This window comes from Budorcas taxicolor, chromosome X (assembly GCF_023091745.1).
Source record: "Budorcas taxicolor isolate Tak-1 chromosome X, Takin1.1, whole genome shotgun sequence".
Taxonomy (NCBI): domain Eukaryota; kingdom Metazoa; phylum Chordata; class Mammalia; order Artiodactyla; family Bovidae; genus Budorcas; species Budorcas taxicolor.
In genome coordinates, this window is record NC_068935.1 from 28,984,723 (window position 1) to 29,012,721 (window position 27,999).

The following is a 27,999-nucleotide window of genomic DNA, read 5'->3' on the forward strand; positions in this document are numbered from 1 at the left end:
CAATTTAGGGTTCACTGAGTCCATATACTGCCAAGATAGATACTTATGAGGTACACATTCCAGTAGGTTAGAGGAAGGAAAGAGACAGACTAGGGTGTTAATTAGGCCACATGAAAGAAATACTGATATGCCAAGAAGTAGAAATTGTTCTTAATGAGCACTTTATTCACTGGCTGTTCAGCTTTGAGGTCACTGCGAGTGAACCCATGAAAGGAACCAGTAAACATTCGTTGTTGCCAAAGATCAACTAAAACCAATAGCCAGCTGGTTGTTCTCAGCTGGGCATAGTGCAGGGTGTATTTGCACCTCTCAGATCTCTGACTCTAGGGAGCATAAGTGACTGACTGCCACAGCTATTGAGCTCTGAATCGCAATGCTGCTGCACTTTCCATCATCGTTGCATTTTCACCAAGGCCAAATTTCTCATGGGCTACTCTCAGCCAATGGCAGAGTGTAGCAGAGATGCTAAGATTGGTTATTCCTGCAAGACACAGGACTTCCCCTACAGGTGACTGGGCAGGGATGCTGTCAGGGAAGAAGCCCATCCTCACAAAGGATGGCAGGTCGACCTGATCCCACGTTACAGATGCAAAGTAGACAGACTTCATGGGGAAGAACAAGATAATAATACTTTATCAGCAAACAGAATGGGTATCAGTGGAGTTCTGCCAGTCCCCCAAGGGGCAATTCAGTGGGCTCAGAGACATGCTACCTGTGTGGCGGGTTGCATCACTGCCGAGGAACCCAGGGTCAAGGGCCCAGGACATTCTGAGCAATGAACAAACAAACCAGTGCTCCTTCCCCTGGGAAGCGAGTGGTTAAACAGTAGTCATACTATGGTCACTTTGCCCTACAGAAATGGTTCAGCATCAAGAAGCAGGTAAACTGTGCTTTCAAGAACCTCACCAAGAATGTGCAGATGTTCAGGGCCCATGGATGCCAAGAATGTGCAGATGCTCATGGCCCATGGTGGACTGCCTGTCCTGAAAGATGCATTTGCTTCGCAAAATGTCCTTAGAATTGCACCACCTGGTTAAGAATTTTCCTCTCCACCCTTCCTTCCTTCCCTCTCCCCACCGGGGTTAGAGACCTGCATCGAGTCCCACAGCTCTCCCCTGACTCCCTCCGCATTCTCCCTCATAGGCCTTTACCCTAATAAATCTCTTATGTGTTTAATCCCATCTTGGCCCCTGCTTCTCAGAGAACCCGAATTATCACAGATGGTGCCAGCAGTGGTCCAAGAGAACAGGCTGTGTACGATGGGGCCTGGGACTGCTTCAGTCACTGCCTGGTGGGCAGAATGGACACTGTCCTGAGGGGATGTGGGGCACGGACAGTCCCAGGCCTTGAGGACCCAACTGCTACAGATTTCTCTGGAGATGATATGGGAAACCTGAGAAAACAGGCTGCCAGATATGGTGATTCAGACTTTTGAAAATGGAGGAATAAGGAAGGCCTACAAAGACAGTGGAAATGGCGGGATACTGTTAAGTGTACTGATGCCCTGCAGCAGGGCAATGAGAAATGGATGACCGTTAGTAAGTAAAGAGTATGTGTGAGAGCCAGAGGGCCTCCAGGAGCTTCCAAAGAGGCCCTCAGTTCCTGCAGTGGAGGAGCGGATGCAGCAGAGCAACAAAGAAGCCGTAAGAGTTGCAGAACTCCAGGGAGATTACTCAATATTTAACATATGGCAGGTCGGCTTTGCTGCAGTCAGGGCCACATGACTTCACATGGTTGGAAAATCCTTGGGACCCTGAAACGTGGGGTAGGAAGATCTGGTTAGACTCGCCTGAAGGTGGTGGCTCTGGAGACACCCCCACCCAGCTCTCAGTATGCAAAGGGGGCCATTCTTTCCAAACAAGGGCTTGCACACCCTGTGCTGGAAGATGCTAGAGGATGCTCCCCTCACCAGACACGCAGTGCCCCCCGACCCAGGAGCTGTGTCCAGCCTCTTTCCTGGTTACCAAACTGCTATCCAGGATTAAATTCCAGCATTACCTGGCTAGGGAAGTGCTAGGCCTACCAAAAAGCTGCAAGAATTAACTGGCAGGTACTGACAGGAGCCATGGGAACACTGGGTTTGGTTTTCAAGGGTGCTGTATCAAGAATCAGAAAAGCAAGAATTCAGACTTAGAGCTCAGCATATAGGATTGAGAGGGCTTCCCAAATGGCTCAGTGGTAAAAGAATCCGGCTGCAATACAGGAGACACAGGAGATGCACGTTCGATCCCTGGGTGGGGAAGATCCCCTGGAGGAGGGCACAGCAACCCACTCCAGTATTCTTGCCTGGAGAAGCCCACTGTCAGAGGAGCCTGGCGGGCCACAGTCTATAGGGCTGCAGACTCAGACACGACTGTAGCGACTGAGCACACACACACACATACATACAGAATTTAACCCCCAGACAAGAACTGCAGGGGCTGAGCAGCTTCCACTGAGGTGGCTCACAGAGGACTGGAGAAAGTGCTGGTCACCACTAAGCAAAGCAGAAACACCTGAGCTGCCCTGGCAAAGGACCAAGGAAGGAATGAAGAGGCCGAGGGGAATAGGTATCCTGGAGAGGAGATTACATGAGGTAAGAAACCTCACCAGAGGGTAGTATTCCATAGCAGGGTCCAGAGGATATCCCACTCACCGAGGCACACACTGGTGAGAGGGGCACCAGTGTCATTAGGTTCAGAGGTGGCCTCCTCTGCAGGCCAGGGATGGCAGTAAGAGATCATCACAGAGCTGGGGCCCCACAGTAATAAAAACCTAGGAAGTGCCGAAGAATTGATGTTTTTAAACTGTGGTGGTGGAGAAGACTCTTGAGAGTCCCCTGGACTGCAAGGAGATCAAACCAGTCAATCCTAAAGGAAATCAATTCTGAATAGTATTGGAAGGACTGATGCTGAAGCTGAGCCTCCAATACTGTGGCCACCTGATGCAAAGAGCTGACTCATTAGAAAAGCCCCTTGATGCTGGGAAAGATTGACGGCAGGAGAAGGGGGCAACAGAGGATGAGATGGTTGGATGGCATCACTGACTCGATGGACATGAGTTTGAGCAAGCTCCAGTTGGTGATAGACAGGGAAGCTTGGTGTGCTTCAGTCCACGGGGTTGCAAAGAGTCGGACATGACTGAGTAACTGAATTGAACTGAACTGAGCAGTCCTTATCCACCAGAAGCCAGGAAGACACAAATACTAAAGTGAACCTCAAGGTCAGAAAGGCAGCCCGGCGGGCTTCACTCACATGGACTCATGGAAATGGCGCAAATGGACCATGGTGTCCCTAGAAGCAATTCAGAGAGCCACCAAGGGTTATCACTCAAGATCTACAAGCTGAAAAAGGCAAAAGTGGAGAAATAGGGGGCCGAGGGAGGTTCTCCCCAATAAAAAGTCCAAATTACTTGCTCAATTTCCAGACATCAGCCCATCCTCAGATCTGGAAGAGGTAGTTGGGCCCCTAGAAGGAAGGACAATGCCATGTAATGCTTCTCCCAGCATTAACTAATGAAGGGACCTAAAGCCACTCATTTGGGTGTATGTACACTGGGGCAACGGAGAAGGCAATGGCACCCCACTCTAGTACTCTTGCCTGGAAAATCCCATGGACAGAGGAGCCTGGTAGGCTGCGGTCCATGGGGACGTGAAGAGTCAGACACAACTAAAGTGACTTAGCAGCAGCAGCAGCACACTGGGGCAAGAATAGCCAGACATTTGAATACTGGATGCAAGATATATATGGCGTGTGTGCATATATATATATATACACACATACATATATGTATACCCTTTCACTTTTCACTTTCATGCATTGGAGAAAGACATGGCAACCCATTCCAGTGTTCTTGCCTGGAGAATCCCAGGGACGGGGGAGCCTGGTGGGCTACTGTCTATGGGGTCACACAGAGTCGGACACGACTGAAGTGACTTAGCAGCAGCAGCAGCACACTGGGGCAAGAATAGCCAGACATTTGAATACTGGATGCAAAATATATATGGCGTGTGTGTGTGTGTGTGTGTGTGTATACACACACATACATATATGTATACCCTGTTTCTCTGAAAAAACCCTAATTGATACATGAATCAAATACATATTCCATGGAGATGCAGTAGGTCAGGGCTGCTGTTAAACACCTGAATGATGCAGACAGTGGTAGGCTCTCTGGTAACTCTGCACCTATGGCCATATGGGGATGCCTGTATGACCAGCTGAAGGAGGAAACAGCTTGAGCCTGGTTTACAGATGGGCCAGCACTCAATATCTAAGTACAAAATGAAGATGGGCGGTATCTACGTAACAGCAGATACGTTCACGGGGGAGAAGGAACATTTTTCCAGTGGATGGAACAACAAGCAGGGCACTTGACTTGGTGTGGAAAAACTGGCCCAAAGTGAGACCGTTTATTGCATACGTAAGACTCCTGGAAGTGGCCAATGGCTTGATCATCGAATTGGAAGCCTGAAAGGAAAAGGGCTGGAAGATCAGAGATAAGGCGATCTGATGCAAAGGCTGTGGACTGACACATGGGAGCATGCAAAGTGTGAAGATTTCTGCATCATATGTTAACCACCACCAGAAAATATCTGTTATGGAAGACACACTGAACCACCAGGCAGACACAACGACTCAGCCAGATGCAGGGGCCTTTGTTAGTTACTACACAACTGGCATGATGGACACGAGCAGAGTGGTCACGATGGCTGATGGAGGTCCAGCAGCAAGGATGCCTGTTTACCAAGGCTCATCTACTGGGACTCCTCTGACAGGTGACTCTTGATCAAGGGCTCACCACTGGTCTTGCTGAAATAGTCTTAGAACTCCACTGCAGTCTTAAGACTTTTCCTATGTAACTTCCTTCTTTCCCTCCCTTTCTTCTCCAAAAGTTAGACATATGTCATAGTCTGACAGCTTTCCCAATCTCCACCAGCTCCCTCCCCACTCTCCTTCATGGACATCCCAATGACCAATCTAGGTGCACATCTCATCTAGGACCCACACAAACACATTAGTTGATTTAACTTAGCACATTCACTATTAAAGCTCTAGTCCTCTGTTTTACAGTGTCAGAAATTCCATTTTAGTAATTCAGCAGAGGTATTAAGGTTTTGTGGACTGTTCCTATCAAATTCATAAAGGATTGATTAAATAAATAAGTAGAATAAAATAAATAAATAAAAAGAATCTCAAAATGAGAAAGAACTACCCATCAGACCAGACAGATATACAATGGAGCTGACAAAGTGTTCCCACCTCACCAAGAGCAGCTACTCGAAAAGCAGACTAAGCACAGAAGCAGGTTGGTATACCTGGCTAGCCAAAAGGTGGAAACAACCCACACGTCTAGCCATTCAGGAGTGGCAAACAAAACATGGAATATCCATACAATGGGACATTATCCATAAAAATGAATGAGGTGTCTGAAGAAGGGAATGGCTACCCACTCCAATATTCTTGCCTGGAGAATTCCATGGACAGAGGAGCCTGGAAGGCTACAGTCCATGGGATCACAAAGAGTTGGACAAGACTGAGTTAACATTTTCACTGATACAATATGGATGCACCTCAAAAATATTATACTAAGTGAAAGGCACCAAACACAAAAGGCCACATGTACAATTCCACTTACGGGAAATGTCCAGAATAGGTAAACCTACAGAAACTGAAAGCAGATTGGTAGTTGCCAGGGACAAGGAGGACGAGGGGATGGGGAGGAGCTGCTTAATGGGTATACAGGGTTTCATTTTGGGGTGATGAAAATATTTTGGAACTAGATAGGGTTGGTGGTTTTATAACACTGTCAATGTACCAAACTGCACTGAATGTTCCCTTTAAAATGGTTAATTTCAAGATAAATATCATATACTAACGCATATATACAGAATCTAGAAAGATGGTACTGATGAATTTGCAAGGCAGACATGGAAAAACATAGAAAACAGACTTATGGACACAGCGAGAGGGGAGGAGAGGGTGAGATGTACGGAGAGTAACATGGAAACTTTCAATAATATATGTAAAATAGATAGCCAATGGGAATTTACCATTATGTCTCAGGGAACTCAAACAGGGGCTCTGTATCAACCTAGAGGAGTGGGATGGGGAGGGAGATGGGAGGCTCAAGAGGGAGGGGACATATGTACACCTATGGCTGATTCATGCTGATGTTTGACAGAAAACAGAATTCTGTAAAGCAATTATCCTTAAATTTAAAAATAAATATTTTTTAATGGTTAATTTCATGTGAATTTCTTCTCGATAAAATAAATGTTATAAAGAAAAATATGTAGACATATCAACCAAAACAAAAACAGCAGAATTGAAAAAAAGATGTCTACAGTTTCAAAAAACAGGGGGCAGTCAGGCAAAAATAAGGAAGGAGCAGGCTGATGTTAAGAATCCTTACCATATTCATAGCAACCTGTCTGAACCTGGTTAAGCCACACTTCTCTGCTCAATGGTTATAGCTGCCAACTGGAAAGGTTCTTAGCATATAGCACAAAGACTGGAATTCTAGAACTGTCTGGTATTTCCCCTTCCTGGCCATTTCATCATAAATTGGGGTCATGAATTCAATGGCCATATTTATGAACCCAGATTTAGGTACATGCTCTGGTAAGTACCAAAAGTACCAAGTATATTCCCAGGGACAATGGATTCTGCTCAAAAATCCAGGACATTTAGCTGTTAAAAACTACAGCCCTCTTGATGATTATTATACTCAAGGGATCAAAAGAATTCATTCTCAGAGACTTTACATGTAAATACAGTAAAAGAATAACTGAATTTCATTGTATTTGAAAAATACAGTTCATTTTTAATTCTACCGTGCTGAATAGCTGAACAGGCTGCGGCATCAGTGATGCTTGCGCTCCCTGGGATTAGAGGATTCCTGGTCTCGGGAGTGCTGGGACCTTTTGTGCTGGTGGGATCTATCTCGGCTCCTACTTCTACTCCTGTGACTACGCCTGTCATGCTGCCCCTCAGAGCGCCCGTCATGCTGCCCCTCAGAGCGCCCGTCATGCCGTCTGGAATGTATGTCTGAGCTTCGACCCCTGTCTCTCTCCCTGTGCCTGTCTTCTCTCTCTTCCCTCCTGCTTGATGACTTGTGTTCGTGCTTGGACTTCTCCTTTCTTGGCTCCCTCTCTCGGCCCTCCGTTCCACCACGGCAGGTCATCCTGACCTCAGGGGAACTGGGGTGGGACTTCCGCACCTCCCTGGACTCCGACTTCTGACCCTTCTCTGAGTGCTTGCCACTGTGCTTTTTAGAGCCAGGGTCATCCTTTTCCTTTATCGTCTTGCTTCTGGGCAATGAAGAGGAGGCTGGCTGCTCTGCCTGTACTTCCTGGCCAGTCTTCTCTTTGTCTTTCTTTTTTTTCTTTTTTTCCTTTTTGTCTGGAGGAAAAGGGGGGCACAATCAGTAAGAAAAAGAAGATGGAAAAGATGGAGGATATACAAAAGGAAAGCATGCTTGGCAACAGCGTGAAACACTCATGGTCTCTACTTCTAGAAAAGTGCCTCCAAGAATCCAAGCTGGATGTCTGTCACCCTTAATATGTCAGGTTGCTGTATAAGGCAACTCCAGCTCTTAATTCTCTCTCTCAAGACCCTACCTCCAAACAGTCACATTGTTAGGTACCAGAGGGTTAGGACTTCAACATACGCATTTTGGTGGCCAGAATTTAGCCCACAGCCGTTAGTCTTCTGCTGATACTTCTTCTTTCCCAGTTAAAGTACGGTTCCCCACACCTGCCCCCTTCACACTTGAGAACTGACTACCAACTCTCAGTGAAGGCTAAGAAGAGCAAACATTAAGGTTACCCAGAATCTTCTCATAGGCCTTAACCATTTACCTTTTTTGTGTTTTTTGGTGGGTTTGTCATCTTCAGAGCCCTCAGATGAACTTGGTGGAGGAGTATGAGTCCCACAGCCCCTCTCCTGCAGCTCTCTGGTCACCTCATCCATTTCTTCTGAGTCCTTAGGAAGTCGATAGTTAGATACATGGTCCACTCGGATAGTTCTTCCTTTGATCTAAGACAGACAGGCAATGCTAATTCTGTTTCTCAGAAAATCTCCAAAGCAGACCTGCTCCACTGATGTGTCACAGCACACATCCCTACACATTCGCTCAGCCCTGGGGCAGTCAGGTAGAGCCTGGGGCAGCTGGAGATCCTGGGGCAGCTGGAGATCCTGGGAGCCTCATCAGTTTATCCCAGAGTTCTATATAAATAGCTCCATGTTACAAGTGTGCCATGAAGTGAAAAGAGCCTGGGAAGTACTGCCCCAAAGCATCAGCAGCATGGAAAACTGCAAAAGTTTAGATGCAGAAACATGAATTACCTTCCATCTGTAACATTAATTTACAGTGAAACACACTGTGAAAAAGCCTGGAAGCTAAAGGGAATTCCTAAAATTCAGCTCAACACTACAGCTGCTTTCTCAACACAACTGGATGAGGCCAAAGCAGAACAATAGCTGGGAGAGGGTAAGGAATCTAGAAAGGACTACTTTCTTTTCTCTTAAGCCCTCACTCCTTGCTCCACCCCGACCATACTGGAACCACTGGCTCATGCTGATACTATCACTGCAAATCACAACTCTCCAGGTGAACAACAAAAAATTAAACCCTCACTTAAAAACATTCGAGCAGACACAGACTTATTCTATAGGCAATGCTATCAGAAATGTGAAATGTCTGGCTTTTACTGTTCCATTCAAGAGCAAGTTTTTACTCTTACCCCTAAGCCTGAGTACTTTCACCTATCCTATTCCACCATAAAAGGTGGAATAAAGTCACCTTTTATGGTGACTTCCTTTCACTGCTGGTGCAATCAGTGACAAATTCTCCAAGTCAAGAGTCACCCCTCCAACCTGTAACAATGCTCATTCAATGGCAGTGCTTTTCCTAAATGAGCACAGGGAGCATGTGGGGCACAGATAGCCCTGACTTGCCCCATCCCCTTTTCATGTCTCACTCTCATGTCATCACTCACCCTGTCTCACTTACAAGGGTGGAGGAGAGAGAAGAGAGGACAGAAACCTTCACAATGAGTTACTTTCATAGACTTTGTCATCAGATTTTAACTAGAGAATTTTCAGGGCCCAGTACTGCTAAGTCAATGGAGACATATGACAGACATACATGGCTAGGTCCTCAGCCACGAAACCATGATAGAACCCCAAATTCCCTGATACAGGACAGCATGAAACAGCAGTGTTTGCTAGTCTCTTTGCTCTCCAATACAGCTTCCCTGGTCACTCAGAGGTTAAAGCGTCTGCCTCCAATGCGGGAGACCTGGGTTCGATCCCTGGGTCGGGAAGATCCCCTGGAGAAGGAAATGGCAACCCACTCCAGTATTCTTGCCTGGAGAATCCCATGGACGGAGGAGCCTGGTAGGCTACAGTCCACGGGGTCGCAAAGAGTCGGACACGACTGAGCGACTTCACCTTTCACAGCAGAAATGAGAGTGGAGAGTGAGGAACAAAAGGTGAAAAACAGATGCCTGGTTGGATGCAAGATGAAGGGGAGTGGGGGGTCATGGTACCTATGCTCCTGAGGACATAGCTTGCTAAGAGATGGGGAAAAGAGACGCATGTTGACACGGTCATGAGCCAACAGAATTACTTCCTGGGGTCATTTCCCAGTCAGTATGTCCCCATGACTCTGCAACCCAGCTGACCAGTACTGCCCTTGAGCCTGTAGTCATCAGCTGGGAAATGAAACTGAAACCCTACACAATGGAAAAGTTCTGCTCAGTAAGCATACTCACCTTGATCCCATTAAAATTGTCAACAGCCAGAATTGTGCTCCTCTGGTCTTCATAGCAGAGGAAACAGAATCCTTTGGATTTCCCAGTCTTCTTGTCCCGTACCAGATTAATGTTAACAATCTCCCCGTATCTATTTAATTTATAAAAGAGTAAGACACTATTGATTTAAAATGTAAAAACTTTCAGATTGGGTGATAAAACAAAATTCAAATAATATAATCTGTACAGGAGACACACTGAGAACAAGACAACAAAGAAAGGTTAAAAATTAAAAGTTAGAAAAAGATATATCAAGAACACCTAATTTTAAAAATGGGTGGTAGTATTAAGATCAAACATGAATTCAAGGCCAACCAAAAAAAACATTTAAATGTGACTAAGAGGGCTCTTTTACACAGAAAAAGGTCCTAATACATAAGTCATGAAATTTTATACATAAATTAACACATCCAAAATTTTAATTAAAAATACAAAGAGCGACTAAGAGTGAAAGTTATTAGAGATTTTAACACACCATTTTGAGCTCATAACACATAAAATTGAGAAAAATAAGTCAGAAGAATTAATATAAAATTACATAACTACAAATAAATGTATACTTAATAATATAACAATTACATTGTTAAAAACATTAACATCAGACTAGTAGATATACAGATATATTCGATTGTACAAAAAGAGTTTCTTCTCAAGAATCCATGAAACACATATTAAAACTGACTGTAGACTAGATCTCAAAGTAAACCTCAATCACCTCCAAAAACAGCACAGACCATGTTCTCCAATCATAATGTGAAACAGCTGGGAACAATAATTTCAAAACAAAAAATGCCCTAACTAGAACTTGAAACCTATTCTCCAGGCTAACTACTGGATGAAAGAGAAAGTGAAACAAAATAAAGAAATCATGGTAGACTATTTAGAAAACAACAAAAATGGGAATATATACCGAAACTTAGTGTCTGTGTGTGTTAGCTGCTCAGTCTTGTCTGACTCTTTGCGACCCCATGCACTATAGTCCGCCAGGCTCCTCTGTCCATGGGATTCTCCAGGCAAGAATACTGGAGTGGGTTGCCATTTCCTTCTCCAGGGGATCTTTCTGAACCAGGGATCGAACCAAGGTCTCCTGCATTGCAGGCAGATGCTTTACCGTCCAAGCTATTGGGAAGCCCACCAAAACTTACAGGATGTGGCTAAAACCACACTCAGGAAAATCTGTGACATTAAAGAATTTTATTGTTAAAAAGGAAAGGGGAATTCCCTAGCAGTCACAGTGGTCAGGATCCAGGTTCAAACCCTGGTCAGGGAACTAAGATCCCACAAGCCACGGGGGAGCGGGGGAGAGTAAATCTAAGGAAGGTAGGTGAAAGTTAATAAAGACATAATTTAATGAAAAAGAAAATAGAAAAAATTCTACCTTACTCATTATATAAAAATTAATTCCAGAAAAGTTAAAGCTTCATAAATTTAAAACTACAGTCATAAAAATACAATAGTAACTGATGGAAATGTTATAATGTGATCACATACATATACCTCAGCCCAAAATCTAGCATCTTAAAAGAAAATACTAGAAATGATTCAACTATGGTATTCAGCTATTTAACACTATTTAATATTGTAGGTATTGGCCCATGCAATTAGACAGGAGAAAACAGACATAAAAAAAGAGTAAATATATGTGTATGTATAACTGATTCATTTGCTACACAGCAGAAACTAATACAACACTGTAAATCAACTATACTCTCATTTTAAAAATTAATTAAAAAATGAAAAAGTAAAGCTATCTCTGTATGAAGATTATATATGATGATATATATAGAAAACCCAAGAGAAGCAATGATAAGCAAAGATAAAAACAAACAATATAACAAATCTGTAGGATAACAGGATATAAAGACAACAAAAATAAACCACCCTCTTACAAACAATAATCATAAGATATAAGGAAAGAGGAGCCCCATTTGTAACAGCAACAAAAACAAAATAAAATACTTAGAAATAAATTTAACAACAAGCAATGTACAAGGTCTACGCAAAGAAAACTCTTAAAAACTACTGAAAGACACAAACACAGTTTTCAATAAATATAAAGACACCTCTTTTTCTTGCATAAGATGACTCAACATTATAAAGATATCAAAATCACCTCCCCAGTTAATACTTCTGTATAAGGGTGACACTCCAATTTGCTGGGGGAAAATATGGAGTTTTAAATAAATGCTGTTGGGACAACTAGATAGCCATTTGAAAAAATATGAAATTGGGTCCCTATCTCACACTACACATCAGAATAACTCTAAATGGATCAGAGATTTCAATGCATAAAATTGAAACCATACAAGTATTAGAAGAGAACGTGGATGGGTGGGGAGAAATACTTTCTAATTATGACTCAAGTCCAGAAGCAATAAAAGACTGATAAATTTGACCACTGCTGCTGCTGCTGCTAAGTTGCTTCAGTCGTGTCTGACTCTGTGCGACCCCATAGACGGCAGCCCACCAGGCACCGCCACCCCTGGGATTCTCCAGGCAAGAACACTGGAGTGGGTTGCCATTTCCTTCTCCAATGCATGAAAGTGAAAAGTGAAAGTGAAGTCGCTCAGTCATGTCTGACTCTCAGCGACCCCATGGACTGCAGCCTACCAGGCTCTTCCATCCATGGGATTCTCCAGGCAGGGGTACTAGAGTGGGGTGCCACTGCCTTCTCCAGCAATTAGAGGACAGACTATACAGGGACAGCATGAGGGAGTTTGGGGGATGATGGAATTGTCCTTCATCCTAATTGTGAGGGTGATGACACAAATTTATTCAAGTATTTAACAAAATATCTCATAGGACTGTACATCCCCTAAAAAGTCAATGTTACCATAAGATCATTTAAACATATGAATAAATGAATGCGTAAAAATTTAAAAATAATAATTTTGCAAAGAAAAAAAATCACAATAAACAAAGTCAAATGACAAACTAGGAGAAAACGTCTGCAATTTACATCACAGATTAAGGCTAGAAAGCATTTTTTTCCTTTTTGCTATAAAGGACATTATCAGGACAACTGGAAGTCAAATAAAGTTTATAGATTAGATAACAGTGTAACAGTGTTGATTTCCTGAATTTGATCACTATCCTAAAGTTAAATGCCCCGGTATTTTGGGAAATACACACTGAAGAATTTAGGGGTAAATGTGCATCATGTCTGCAATTAACCCCCAAATGGTTCAGAAAAAAAAAATAATATGCATACAGGTAGAGAGAAATAATAAAGCAAATGTGATAAAATACTAACATCTGGGGACTCTGAGAAAAGGGGATATAGGTATTCTTCATTCTATTTCATAACCTTCCTGTTTTAACCCAGAAATTATTTCAAGTATTTCAAAATAAAAAGTAAAAGAAAAAAGAATATAGGAGCTGGCTTGACAGGATAACTACAGACCACAACTGGGACAGTTTGAGCATCAAGAAATAATAATAATAGCAATGTAGTATAACACATCAAATTAAAAAAATAAGTCCACAGCAATACAATACATGATAAAGTGTTAAAAACAATAAGTTAATATCCTTAATACATGAAGGGCTCTGGTAAAATCAGTAAGAAAATGAGGAACACACTAATAGGGAAAAAATAGGCAAATGATCTTAATAGACAATTTACAAAGAAAAAGAATAAGGACCTATAAATCTATGAAGAGATGTTCAACCTCCCTGATGATGAAATAAAGGCAAAGTAAAATAATAATGAGAAGTCATATGGCAATATTTTCTTAAAATAACCATTACTGATTAGGATTCAGGAAAATGAGCATTTCAGTCAGAGTGAAAACTGATACAACCTTTTCAGAGAGTAATTTGACAATGTTTATAAATTAATTTCACGAAAGAAACCATCAGGGAGGCATACAAAGATGTATATATCACAATGCACACTGCAGTATAATTCCTAACAGCAAAATATTGGAAATAATGTCCAACATTGAAAAGAAGACAATAAATACACAAAGATGTTAACATTTTTTTCCTTAAAGTACATTCTTATTCTTCGTACTTTTTTCTTTTTCCCAAATGTTCTACAACAGCTATACATTACTCTGATAATCAGAAAACAAAGTATTTTTTGAAAGCCACTGTTGTCAGTGACACAGGCAATCTTCATGGAGAGCAATGTGTGGAGCCAAAACAGAGAACTGAAATAAACACACACACTAGCGATCATCACTCAACGCAAATAAGACAAAAACAGCTCCCAGGTGGAAGACTGGACTAGGCAGAGCTACCACAAAGGGGTGGAAGTTATAGGCTGTACCTACTGTGAACTTCCCAATACCCAAGAGTTGGAAAGAGCAGCCTCAGGCCCTGCCAGGGCCCTCTACCATAGCCTTTTTCTTGCCCAGTTTCTTTCCCACGGCCTTCTGTCCTATATATGGCCCAATCAGCCAGGGACCTCTGCCCACTGGATGGTCCAACCATTCCCTGCCATGGCAATGCCTCTGCCAGGGTGTGCTAGCCACTGTCTGTTTGCCCAGGCTCTTTTATCATGGTTCTCTGCCTGAGGACTCCACAGTCCAGGGGTCATGGCTCTCTGCTGCTCTGAGACGCCAAGGCCTTCTGCCACCTATGGACTAACTACTCTGTGTAGCTTTGGGGTTGTACCCAACCCTTCTCCCACCAGCTGCCACAACTAGTGTGAGCTGCCAAGACTCTCCCCTACCTAGTGCTGCTGCTATCATCCCATAGCAGAATGAAGAATATAAGATTCTCCTATTCATTCTTATCCCTCATCCCCATAGCAGAATAAAGAATATAAGATTCTCCTATTCATGCTTATCCCTCATCAGCCTGTGATTCTCAGTCTCCAGTTAAAGAGACTGGCTCTGCTCACTAACCTTACACTCAACTAGAAACAAACAACAACGAAAAAAACTACTGCCTAAACCTTTTGCTTTTTTCCCAGTTCCTCTGTGCTTTGTCCTAATCCTACAGTGCCACACAGGTGTGGGCCCAGAATGGCCCCATGATCATAAGTTACCCCTAGTTTATAAGAGCCCAAGGAGATGGGCCAACAGAGCACCTTCCTAGGAGTTCCAGTCTGTTCCAGTGTAGGCTTCAGTGAAAAGACAATAAAAAAAGACCAGAATCTCCAAGACAGGCTCCTATATCAACCAACTTCTTGGATTTGGCACATTGGAGAGTTCCAGAACCACGTCCTGGGACTGATCTAGACCAGAACAGAAGCTTCAGGCATCCCCATGCAGGGAGGCCAGTCAGTCTAGAGTTAAAATAAATGGGCTTTTGTGATGCCATAAAATGCATTATGGAAGCAAACTACTCTGATGACCCAGAAGGTAAGAAATAAAAAAGTGACTTGCTAAAAAGAAGAAAAAAAAGGTGACTTACTGTGAGAACACACAAATTATGTCCCCTTCAGTCAGTTCATAAGGAAGTCCCCCTCAAAAAGAAAAACACATTTCAGTTCAGCAAACACTTACCAAGTGTCCACTATGTACCACGCATGCACTAGGCCAGGCACTGGGATGCAAATCAGAATAAGCAACAGGACCTTCCCTCAAAGAACCTAGTCTAATGCAATGACAGACGCACACAGAAAATGCAGCAGTAATACAGAAAAAGGAGTGATTAACTTTTAGTGGAAAAGCTGGGGTCACCTCTAACCAAACTAACCCCCCTCACACCCAAAATCTTCTGGACAAAGCAGATAGTTTCCAGCACAAAACTTGGCTTCCAAAAACATATCTTGAACTCATGTGCTCTCTATCTGCAAATTCTCAGCTAAGGTCCAAAATCAGTTTAAATATGCAAATATTAACCCCACCTCACAAAGACTAAGGATTATAAAGTCAATTGCTAAGCATTTCATAGGAAATAAATTTCCTTGCAAATGTTTCCTTCCTCATCAACAGAATGGGGATATTACAGTTCTAACTTCACAGAATTTTTATAATAGTTAAATAAATGGAAATAAAATGCTTAACACAATGTCTGGTGCAATAACCTCTTTGAATAAATTGTCAAATTACCGCATATGACACAAAGTGAATATAGGGATGGTGATACAGCCACGGATAGAAGGCAGGAGATAATTAGATGAGGAAAATAAACTCTGAGGGAAGGAGAATGAGGGGGGGGAGGGAGTTGGGAGTAATATGAGATAGGGGCTAAGACCATGAGTTCTAGAGTGCCATAGTTCTGGCTGTTCCACTTCCTAAGCTATGTGACCTGAAGTCATTAACTTCTCTGCATCTGTTTCTTTAGTTGTGTAAATGGGGAGGGACAGGGGGATGATAATAACGGTCTCTGAGAAACCAAGCGGCACGATTCTCAGCACAGTGAACGGCCGGCAGTACCTATTATAAGCACTGACTTGGCAGAGAGAGCAAACTAGAAATGGGGAGAAAACAGACAAGGAAAACGTATTTACAGAGAGACAGCGGAAGGGAATAAACGTGGGTGGTGAATTTCGGGAGGAATGAAAGGCGGGAACGCTGAAATGTTAGGAAGCAGGGCAGGAGAGGAGGAGGAGCCCTACGAGAGGAAAACGTGGGCCTCACCCAGGAAGATCCAAGCGCTGTCCTTGTACTCGTTGTGCCAAGACACCTTCTCCGCCACCCCCAGTTGGACCTCACGCTCATTCAGCTCATTAATCAGCTTCACTTTAGTTAAAGGGCTAAACCGGAAGGAAAAGCGGACATGTAAGCGCGCCCCGGCCTGAGGGAAAACAGAACAAAACCGAGACTAATTTTCTAGACTCCCCGCCTCTCCCGCCCGTCAGCCCCGCAGATGCTCTACCACCTCAGCCCCGGTGGGCTGCCCCCGGGCACCAATTCCCCCGACCTGTCTCAGAGGACAGTTGAGGGCTTACTTCATCTCCGCGGGTGCGGGCTCAAAACCTAGGAAGCAACTTCCCGGAGAAGCCGCAAGAGGCATGCGCGGTCCCGGCGCCTCGCGCCCATTGGTTGCCGCGGGGCTTGCGCCGCGCCGGAAGAGCGCTGGCGCGCCGGGGGCGCAGCGCCTGAGCACTAGAGCTGGAAGCGGCTTTCCTTGTTCGGCGGAACTCGCTCTTTAAACAGTTTTTCTCTGGTCCGTTCGTACGTTCCTTCGAAAAATTGGGCAAGGGTGCGAGCTTGGTCTGTCCCAGGACTCCTCGCTCCTGGACGACACCTGGCATTGATTAGCCTAACTACAAATGTTTGCTGGATTAAGACTGAAAAAGTACTTGATAACGGCGACTTAAGTCGTAGCCTTCGCTCCCAGTCAAATTCCGCCTCCATCCTTCACTCCCAGTCAGTAACGCACACGCGCACCCCCAACAAAGCATCCTTGTTCAGGAGTGACGGCAGAAAAGTAAAGAAGATATCTGAGAGGGTGAATCTTTTTTTTTTTTTTCTCTCCTAAATCCCAACGCATAGGCAGCTGACAGGTATACCGCCGTAGGCTGAATTGCATACCCAGATTTGTGTGAAAAGCTGCTACCCCTTTTCCACAGTCTCCTAAGGGAGGTAGAAATTCGTATTGTTAAATTAATAGCTAACAGTTGAGCAGACAATACTACATTGTGTGCTAATCAATTTATATGCATTGGCTTTCTATCCTCATAACAGCCCTGTGATGTCTGTGATACAATTATTCTCTCCATTTTATAGAAGAAACTGAGGTTCAAAGGAGTTAAATATTAATGGTTTGAAAGGTACTCTGTCTACCCATCAGGTCTGGTTGATTTATGAATCCATACTGAGCATCTATATATGTTCTGTACAGCAAGTCTGTAGACAGAATTGTAAGGTTGGGTTCTTTGCCTTCAAAGAGCTGATAATATCATTGAGCATACAGGATATATCTGCTTTATAGATTTCACTCCAGAAATAATCAGGAACCTATAGAAGAGGTGGTGACATATAATGTGTAAATAAACCATATTGAGGATTTAAATCCATCTTGCACATGTTCACATCAGTATCTGGTCTTAGACCATGCATGGTCTAAAAGTGAAATTCCAGAGCTGTGTAGTTCTCTGTGTAGGCCTAGCTCAGAACCCCTGAATCTAGGCACTTTGTAAAAGTACTTTGATGATGACAGTGATGATGACAACTGTACCCTCAATGGTTCACCATGTACCCAATGTCTTGCTAAGAAGCAGAACAGAATCTGCTCATAAATGACAGTTTCTCTTCATTCATTCTGTGTCTCTTCCCTTCCCCCACTCCAACCCAGCTATTCATTAACTTGGTAGAATTACATTGGCAATGAAAACTAAACAGTGACAGATTGTATAGGGGTTTTATCTGCTCCTAGAAACCTTAGGTTGCCTAGTTGTAGGGTTGAAGTAGTCACTGCAAAGTGGTAAACTAGCTTGCAGCATTATCTGGCTGAATTCTTCCAGCAACTATGAAATGAGAGAATTGGAGCAATACCTAGGCCTTGGTCATCAGAGTTCAAAAGGAAGCTGAAGCAAAAGAGGAGAGTAAGACCAACAAAATAATAGACACCTGGGATGGCAAACTCTGGTCCTCCTCTCAGACATTAAATTCAGAGGGTCCTCTGGATTCTCATCCCCTTTCCACTCAGACTTATAGAAATCTCTAGACATCATCTTACCTACCAATTCCTACCAATTGGAAGTACATCCATGGAGATGTCCTAGGCAAACTGGGAAGGTTTTCAGCTCTCCCAGCTTGTACTCCTTTCTTCACCAATAACATTCATTTAGCACCGATTGTATGCAGAGCTCATTTCTAGGTTCCATGGGTAATGCTAAGGAAATTGACGGCAGTCTCCATGTTCAAGGAAAGGCTCAACAATATGGCTAGTCAAATTCATCTCTCCACTTCTGACCACTACACTACATCTGCAAACACTTACCCTCCTGACTTCTCTGTTTCAGGGAATGTTATCACCATTTTCCTGGTTGCCCATGTTCAAAAACAGGGATGTCATGCTTGTATTCCCTATTCCTATTTACCCAAAGATATCTATCCAATCACCAATTCCTAATAATTACGCCACTTCCGTGTCTGTCAAACACATCCTGTCTACTGTCAGTGATGTTCTGAGTCATCATCACATGCCTCCTAGCTCTTTCAGTACTCTTATAACTTCCCCAGCCCCTATTCTTCAGTCTTTTCTCCAACTGCTCCCCCCGCCCCATGAAGCCTCAGTTTCAGCCAGGCTCCACTTTTGTCTGTTATCTCAAGGGCCCCTTTCATTATCCAACCTAGATACCTCTTCTGAGAGATCCATATATCTCTGGGCCATTCAACCTCTCTCTGACTGAAACCTGCCCGAGCTCCAAACTCCAATCAAGGCATTTCTCATTCAGGAAACTTTTCCTGACTTTACCAGCCTGCAGTGATGGCCCCCGCTTCTGAAGTCTGCAGTTCTTCACAGCTCTTTTATGTTCTCCCCCTAGAAAGACTGTGAGGTCCTAGAAGGTAAAGACTGCATCTTTAAGCTCTCAGTACCTCAAACCTCAAACACATAGCAAGTACACAATACAATTATTGGTTAATGAAACTGAAAATACAGCTATGGTTACCTTTATGGAAACAGATGAGGGTAAAGGGAAAGAGGCTTTTATTTTCCCTTTGTCCCTTTCTACACCATTATCATTTTCTTAACTTTATCCAGGTCTCTTTTCTTTATCACATTTTTATTGCCACGTTACCTTGGCAGAAAGAGCATGACCTTAATTTTCTTGCTTTTGTCTTTTATTCACCCATTCAACAAATATTTATTGAGCAACTATTATATGCTAGACACTGGTATAAGTGCTGGAGATATAACAGCAATCAAGGGAAGTGGAATTCCTGTCCTTATGGAGTTTACACTCTTATTGAAGAGAAGGAAAATTACATGAAAATACATCCAATCTTGATAAATACTATGAAGGAAAAATAAAGCAGCACTGGTGACAGAGAGCGGGAGAGTGTTGCTATTTTATAAATGGTGTCAGTCAAAGAAGCCCCTTCCCCAGTAAAGTGACATGAAGGCAGAGATCTACAAGAAGATGAGGAGCAACACTTAGAGATATCTGGAAGAAGAGTGTTGTAGGCAGCAGGAACAGTACATGCAAAGGTCCCGAGACAGGAGTGTGTTTTAGAAACAACAAGCATGCCAGACTGGCTGGAGAGAAGCAGGCAAGGGGATGACAGAGTTGTGTTTATTTAACAAAATCTGATTTAGTACCCACCACATACTAGACACTTTTCTAGGTACTTTACACATATTAATTCATTTACTTCTCACAGTAACCCTATGAAGGAGATACTATTGTCCCCATTTTACTGATGAGGAAACTGAGGCAGAGAGAAGTTAAGTCACTTGCCCTAGGTCACATAACTGATAAATGGGAGAACCAGGATAGTGTGGCTCCAAAGTCTGTATCTTTAGCCTCTATGCACAGGATAAATGAGGGTCAGGGGAGCAGATCAGGCATGAAAATATTGGGTTTTACTCAACATTTGGATTTTACTCAATGTGAGGTGAGAAGCCACCAAAGGATATTAGTCTGACTTGCATTTTAGCAGGATCACCTTGGCCGCAGACTGGAGGTGGCCAAGGGTGGGGAAGTCAGGGGTGGGGAGGGTGCGTGGAAATGCCTAGGACAGAAGCAGGAAGACAAGTTGTGAAGCTCCACAATAATTCAGGCAAGAGATGATGGTGGTTTGCCTCAGGGTGATAGCAAAGGAGGTGATATTCCACGCTGGTATCTTTTTACGCTAAAAAAAAAGAACACGTCTAACACCAACATAAAGTCATATCCTGTGTTTGTTAGTGTTCCGGTGCTGGTCTAGATGCTGGGGATACTACAGTAAACAAAACTACATGATTCCAGCTCACAGTGTTGCCAGACAGTTACATATGTGAATAAATATACAAAAGGATGAGTGTTGCAGTGAAGACATGAGTGAAATGCTATTGGAACTAGATAAGGCATCAATTCATTCTGACTGCTTGGGGTCAGAGGAAGCTGGGGTTGGAAAGCAGATTGTTGTGTACTACAGAAAGGCAGGTAATAGTTGAACTGGACCTTGAAGGTAGTCACCTTGTAGATGGAAGATAGGGAATGGGCAAGAGCATCTCAAGCAGAGGAACCAGCAGAAGAACTACCAAAGGCAAAAGATCTGCATTTTTACAAAGTTGTCAGGTCATACCAATGTTCCTGATCTGTTTCACCCTTTGGTACACAAGAGACTAGAAGACAAGGCTTCCCTAGTGGCTCAAACAGTGAAGAATCTGACTGTAATGCAGGAGACCCGGGTTAGATCCCTGAGTAGGGAATATTCCCTTGAGTAGGAAATGGCAACCCACTCCAGTATTCTTGCCTGGAGAATGCCATGGACAGAGGAGGCTGGCAGGCTACAGTCCATGGAGTCAAAAAGAGTTGGACACAATTAGCTGCTTTTGGAGAAGGCAATGGCACCACGCTCCAGTTCTCTTGCCTGGAAAATCCCATTGGCAGAGGAGCCTGGTGGGCTGCAGTCCATGGGGTCGCTAGGAGTTGGACATGACTGAGCGACTTCGCTTTCACTTTTCAGTTTCATGCATTGGAGAAGGAAATGGCAACCCACTCCAGTGTTCTTGCCTGGAGAATCCCAGCGACGGGGGAGCCTGGTGGGCTGCCCTCTATGGGGTCACACAGAGTCAGACACGACTGAAGTGACTTAGCAGCAGCAGCTGCTTTATTTTTCCTCCATGTGCTGTGCTTAGTTGCTCAGTCTTGTCTGACTCTTTGCAACCCCATGGACTGGAGCCCACTAGGCTCCTCTGCCCATGGGGATTCTCCAGGAAAGACTACTGGAGTGGGCTGCCATGCCCTCCTCCAGGAGATATTCCCAACCCAGGGATCGAACTCAGGTCTCCCACATTGTGATCAAACCCGGGTGTCCCACATTTCAGGCAGATTCTTTACCATCTGAGCCACCAGGGAAGCCCTTTTCCTTCATTGTATTTATCAACATTGGATGGATATTCATGTCATTTTCCTTCTCCTCAATAAGAATGTAAACTCAACGAAAGCCTTTCCATGGACTTCCCTGGTGGTCCAGCGGTTATGAATCCTCCTGCTAATGCAGGAGTCATAGGTTCAATCCTTGCTCCAGGAAGATCCCACATGCAGCAGGGCAATTAAGGCCATGTGTCACAACTACTGAAGCCCACATGCCCTAGAGCCTATGTTCCACAACAAGAGAAGCCACTGCAATGAGAAGCCTGCACATCGCAATGAAGAGTAGCCCCCTGCTCATCCCAACTAGAGAAAGCCCTCATGGAGCAACAAAGACCCATTGCAGCCATAAATAAAAGTCTTTTAAAAAGCCTTTTCATATCCATCATAATCTCGTTTTCATCATCCCCACAACACTGAGATATAGGTATTATCGTCCCCATGTCACACATGAGGAAGCCAAAGCTAAGTCAGAGAAGTGAAGTCATTTGTCCACACAAAAGCACAGGAATTTATGTAGGGGTAGCCCCCAAGTGTCCTGAATTCAGAACCTGTGCTTTTGCCATTGGACAGTGGTTCCCACCCCTGGCTGCATATTAGAATCACTTGTGGATCTTTTAAAATTCCAGATGCAGAAGTCACATCTCAGACTAAGGACATAAGAATCCCTTGGTGTGTGACCCAAATGTCAGTACTTTGGGAATCAACAAGTGTTTCCACTGCACAGTTAAGGTTAAGAACCGTTTCCCCAGAGCATTTCACTAGAGGAGCATAAGCATAAGCACCACCTGGGAGCTTGTTAGAAATGCAGATTCTTGGGAACGCCTCAGAACTAATGAATCTGAAACTCTGGCAGTGAGCCTCAAGAATCTGGGTGTTAATCAGCCCTCCGGGGGACTCTGATGCACTCTCGAATTTTAGCATGGCCTTGAAACAGCCATCTTGACTCCACACGTAGAGTCAAGGGGCTGGGGAGACAAAAGCATGCCATAGGTCCAGGTATAAAGTTAGACCAAGTGCTAAGCGACTGAAGCCAGCCTCCTAATGGATGTACCAAAGAATAAGAACTGTTCAGGTTAGCAAACAGAATACCACCCCACAGGCTTTCTGATCCGTGTAAGAGAGACATCTGCCAAAGGCCCTCTCAGACTGTCAAAACATCCTGGAGTATAATATTTGCTTCCAACTCTGCACCCTGCTCTCCACGCTTTCACTTAAAACACTAACCTTTCCCATTTGTGCTCTGACCCGAATTGAGTAAATAAGCTTCTAATCACTCTTCTCCCCACCCCTCTCTTCTTGGTATCCAAGATGAGAGTAGCATGCAAAAGGTTAGTTCTAATGTACCTGAGCAAATGGATATACAATCTAAAATAAGAATGAGCTACACAGCCACTCTCCCTGGCCCCATCTCACCTGCCTCAGCAACACTGCTGTCCTTTGGTCTAACTCTATCTCTGGAAAATGGAAAATTCCACAACCAAATATTAGAGCAGACACTTTCCAGAGTACAGCTCACCTCGCCTTCTCCTGTCCCAGAGATAGCTCAAGTCAATAGGATCAAGAAAAACAAGGCTAGTATGATCCTGCAATCCCATTTCTGGGCATATATCTGGAGAAAACTATAATTCAAAAAGATACATGGACCCCAATGTTCATTGCAGCACTTTTACAATAGCCAAGACATGGAAACAACCTAAATGCCCATCAGCAGATGAATGGGTAAAGAAGATGTGGCATATATAGACAGTGGAATATTATTCAGCCATAAAAAGGAATGAAACTGTGCCATTTGCAGCAACATAGATGGCCCTAAAGATTATCATACCAAGTGAAGGAAGTCAGAGAGACACACAAACATCATATGATATCCCTTACACGTGGAATCTAAAATATGACACAAATGAACCTATCTATGAAACAGAAACAGACTCACAGACACAGAAAACATACTGTGGTTGCTAACAGTGGTGGGGGCGGGGGCGGGAGGGATTGGGAGTTTGGGATTAGTAGATGGATAAACAACAAGGTCCTACTGTGTAGCACAGGGAACTATATTCAATATCCTATGATAAACCATAATGGAAAAGAACATGAAAAAGAATGTGTATATATATATATATATAAAACTGAATCAATTTGCTGTACAGTAGAAATTAACACAACATTGTAAATCAGCTATACTTCAATAAAATAAAATTCTTTAAAAAGAAAGGCAAGGTCACAGGATCAAGAAAGTACAAGGCAGGCACTTTCCTGGCAGTCTGGTGGTTAGGACTCTATACTTCCACTGAAGGGGGCACAGGTTCAATCCCTAGTCAGGTCCCACATGCCTAGTCAGGTCCCACATGCCTAGTCAGGTCCCACGTCCCCAGTCAGGTCCCACATGCCTAGTCAGATCCCACGTCCCCAGTCAGGTCCCACATGCCTAGTCAGGTCCCACATGCCTAGTCAGATCCCACATGCCGCTTGGCACAGCCAAAAAGAAGAAAGTAAAAGGCTGGCAGCCACAACTCTTGACCAGAGACAGGGTCCAACATAAGGCAGAAATTTTCTCAGTGAGTATACCCAACAGACAGCAGCTTTCAATAGGGAGCGGGCTCTCTTCTAAACTGAATGACAGCTAGTAACAATTCTCTTTTGCTTCTCTGGCCTTTCTGAATCCTCAACTAATCAAGCTTTGAGGGATGAGAAATAGGGGACCAGCACACCCTATTTGAAAGAATTATAATCTGAGGTGTTAGGAAATGAAAGATAAGAAACTGCCAACATGTGTATAACTCTCCTGAAAGTATGCTGGACCCTAAAATAGCTTGCCTGCCCCACTTCCCACTTCAATGGATTATGGTCATCTTGTTTGATTAAAAGCAGTCATAGTAACTGAGAATTCGTTATCCAGAAAATGCTTAATTCAGCTGAGATTAGTTGTCAAGATACTATTTGAGGCTTAGGAAGAAAACAAGTGGACATTTAAGATCACGTTATGGAGGAAAAAACGTTTGATTAGAGTCAATTATATCTTCTGCGAGATAGGAGACCTGATGAATGCCCTGGTCTCTCCAAACAAAGCCCTTGAAACATTAGTGAAGGGAGAGAGCCTGGCGAGACAACAGGAGACAGGTACTTGGGAGTTGTCTAGTAACTTGGTTGTTGGAGGAGGGACTAGCTCAGGGCCGAAGGATACATCTGCACTGGGGTTGCTGCCTTCAGATCACTGGAGAGGCAAGAGGCTGAGGACTGAAAACCAAAGAAGGAGTGATTCTCCATGACCAGCAGGATCCCAAAGACGGCCAGCCACCAGCCTGGACTGCCAGCTCTGAACACACAGCTCCGTATCACCCAGCCCGTGAGAATTTGAGCTGGAGGGCCGGTATCCCCCGGTAAGTGGAAATCCTGCCACTTCAAGACATGGAATCATCTGTCTCATTTGGAGTGATCCTTGCTGTCCTGGCCTCCCTCATTATTGCTGCTAACGCCCTCGTGGCCATGGCGGTACTGTCATTGATCCTCAAGAATGATAGCGTCAGTCTCTGTTTCACCTTGAATCTGGCTGTGGCTGATGCCTTGCTCGGCCTGGCCATCTCTGGCCTAGTCACAGACCAGCTCTCCAGCCCGGCTTGGCCCACAGAGAAGACACTGTGCAGCCTTCGGATGGCATTTGTCACTTCTTCTGCAGCCGCCTCTGTCCTCACGGTCATGCTGATTGCCTTTGACAGGTACCTTGCCATCAAGCAGCCCCTCCGCTATTTCCAAATCATGAATGGGTTCATGGTCGGGGCCTGCCTTGCTGGGCTGTGGTTGGTGTCTAACCTCATTGGCTTCCTTCCCCTCGGGATCCACGGATTCCAGCAGACCACCTACAAGGGGTCCTGCAGCTTCTTCGCTGTGTTTCACCCACGCTTCGTGCTGACCCTCTCCTGCGTCGGCTTCTTTCCAGCCCTACTGCTCTTTGTCTTTTTCTACTGTGACATACTCAAGATTGCCTCCACGCACAGCCAGCAGATCCGCAACACGGAGCACGCGGGAGCCCTAGTCAGGGCTCACCGGCCCCAACGGACCCCCAGTGACTTCAAAGCTGTGCGCACGGTGGCCATTCTCATTGGCAGCTTCACTCTGTCCTGGTCCCCATTCCTTATCACGAGCATTGTGCAGGTGGCCTGCCAGGAGTGCCACCTCTACCTGGTGCTGGAACAGTACCTGTGGCTGCTCGGTGTGGGCAACTCCCTGCTCAACCCACTCATCTATGCCTATTGGCAGAAGGAGGTGCGGCAACAGTTCTCCCAGATGGCCCTGGCTATGAAGAAGGGGCTCACCACATGCCTTCTTCTTCTCTCGCCCAGGGATGGCGGTCCAGAGAGGCGCAGGGAAAGTGTGCGTTACATCACCACCATGTCCCACTCAGAGCTTGAAGGCTAAGATGGTAAAGGCAGACCAGTTTCAAAGTGCCTCTCCCTCGCTTCGCAGAGCCCCAGCTAGATCAGATGGAGCTATAGGAGAAAAAGAACACTTGCTTCTGGCAACTGACCACCCCCTGTACCCCTGCACCCTCTCACCCTTTATAATCAGCTTCCCCATTTGAAAATCTCCATTCCTCCCTGCCCTTCTTTTGCAATGAGTCTGTTTCTCCTATACAGCTATACTTACTTAAAGCAACAAGTGTACTACTGGAAAGATGCTTAAACTCAAATCTTATTTTTGAATGCACTAAAACAGCATTGTCTAATAGAAATCTATTGCAAGCCACCTATGTAATTTTAAATGTTCTTGTAGTCGTGTTAAAAAGGTAAAAATAGAAACAGACAAAATTAATGTTTCATTTACTTCAATATACCTCAAACTTTATTATTTCAACATGTAATCAATATAAAACATTATACTTTTTTTCATGCTAAATCTTTGAATTCTGCTGTGTATCTTACCTTTACAGAACATCTCAATTCAAACTAGCCATGTTCCAAATGCTGAAGAGCTACACATGGACAGTGGCTATCAGATTAGACAGCACAGTATTAGAAAAATGAGGTTCTGTTCTTTGTAACTGTTTACTATAGTGATTGCTTTGATAAAATGAGGAGTCCTGCCCTCCCTGATATAATCAGACATTTTATGTAGTGAGGCTGTATAAATGTAGGAACCTGAAATAGATACTAAAGCTGGTCTTTTCCCATGCTTCATGGTGTTCAAAGGAGTGTTTCTTTGACAAATAGCCAGTCTTGTGATTATTTCTGCTGTTAACCCCCTCCCCACCCAGCCCACCACCTTCTTAACTCTGTGGTGCCCCTTCCCCTCAGTTGGCCTCTTATGTCACTTGTAGCTTCTTGCTGATGACAATGCTGAACCACAGATTCCAAGACACTTAAAGGGAAGAAAGGGGCAGGTACCAAAACACGGCACTGCCAAGCTCTCCACACTGGGCCCACTTTGTTCCTCAAAGCTTGACCTTCTGCCATTTACTCCCAAATTTGCATTTCCCTAAGAAATTCAGTTGCATAAGAGGATGCCTCCAAAATGGCCCAGGAGACTAGCCTCATCCTGCTCTTGTGGGTACAGAAAATGACAGTTGGCAACTGGGAATTATGCTCAGGCTCCCTCTGGGCAACCCTGGCAGCAGAAACTATAAGAGCATAGTGGGGAAGAAATCTAGGAGCCATGTTCAGCCATCTTGAGTTTCCTATAACCCTTTATCCAACCTCCTAGTCTCTACAATACATTCCTCGGAAATTTGCCGCCTAAGGCCCTAAACTAGATTATTTCCCTAGAAAGCTGCCAAGTGGACAACAAAAATGGGAAAGGAAGAAACCAAAACACAGATTGATTTGTCTGGGACTTGGTGCCAAACAACCTTGGAAGGTTAACCCCTCAATATCTCTAAAAATGATGGCTTGGGGATACATCTGAGCCTAATGTGTAATGCCTAACTCTAAGAGGCCTCTGACAATTTTCATTCCAATCTCAAACTATGATGCTCAGAACCTGGATGGAATTGGTCTCTCAGAAGGATGCTTTGCACTTGGGTTTTCATTCCCCTTCAGTCTTAGATTAACCCCCAGCTTGCCCTCCTCAGTTGTTCTGAAGTTAATGGTCATCCCTTTTCATGTCCATGTTCTTGAAAGTTCCCTTCTCCCTTTCTTCTCTTACCTTCAGACCAAATGGCACATTTTTCTCTGATCTCTTCTAATACACATCAAGCCTCCTCGGGTAGATCATTTTGCAAGTTGTTCTGCTTGCTACTCTGACCTAGAGGAGGGCCGTGCTTGCCTTTGCCATAGTAACCTTT

At 44.2% G+C, this 27,999-nt stretch overlaps 2 protein-coding genes across 3 annotated transcripts; one reads left to right on the forward strand and one right to left on the reverse strand.

Annotated features, from left to right (window-relative positions):
- Positions 1-6,821: 6,821 nt before the first annotated feature.
- On the reverse strand, positions 6,822-16,708 carry RBMX2 (RNA binding motif protein X-linked 2). 2 transcript variants are annotated; one of them, XM_052663377.1, is made up of 6 exons: positions 16,644-16,708; positions 16,333-16,448; positions 15,161-15,212; positions 9,758-9,887; positions 7,841-8,018; positions 6,822-7,382 (listed from the first exon to the last, which is right to left on the reverse strand). In XM_052663377.1, exons 1-6 carry the CDS (start codon positions 16,706-16,708, stop codon positions 6,844-6,846), a joined length of 1,080 nt encoding a protein of 359 aa, XP_052519337.1. In that variant the 3' UTR covers positions 6,822-6,843. The 2 variants fall into 2 exon arrangements, with proteins under 2 accessions (XP_052519337.1, XP_052519338.1); XM_052663378.1 differs by having other exon boundaries at positions 7,841-7,964; positions 16,644-16,680.
- Positions 16,709-25,130: 8,422 nt separating this feature from the next.
- On the forward strand, positions 25,131-26,138 carry GPR119 (G protein-coupled receptor 119). Its single transcript, XM_052663915.1, has one exon. The coding sequence runs from the start codon at positions 25,131-25,133 to the stop codon at positions 26,136-26,138; it is 1,008 nt and encodes a 335-aa protein (XP_052519875.1).
- Positions 26,139-27,999: the final 1,861 nt, after the last annotated feature.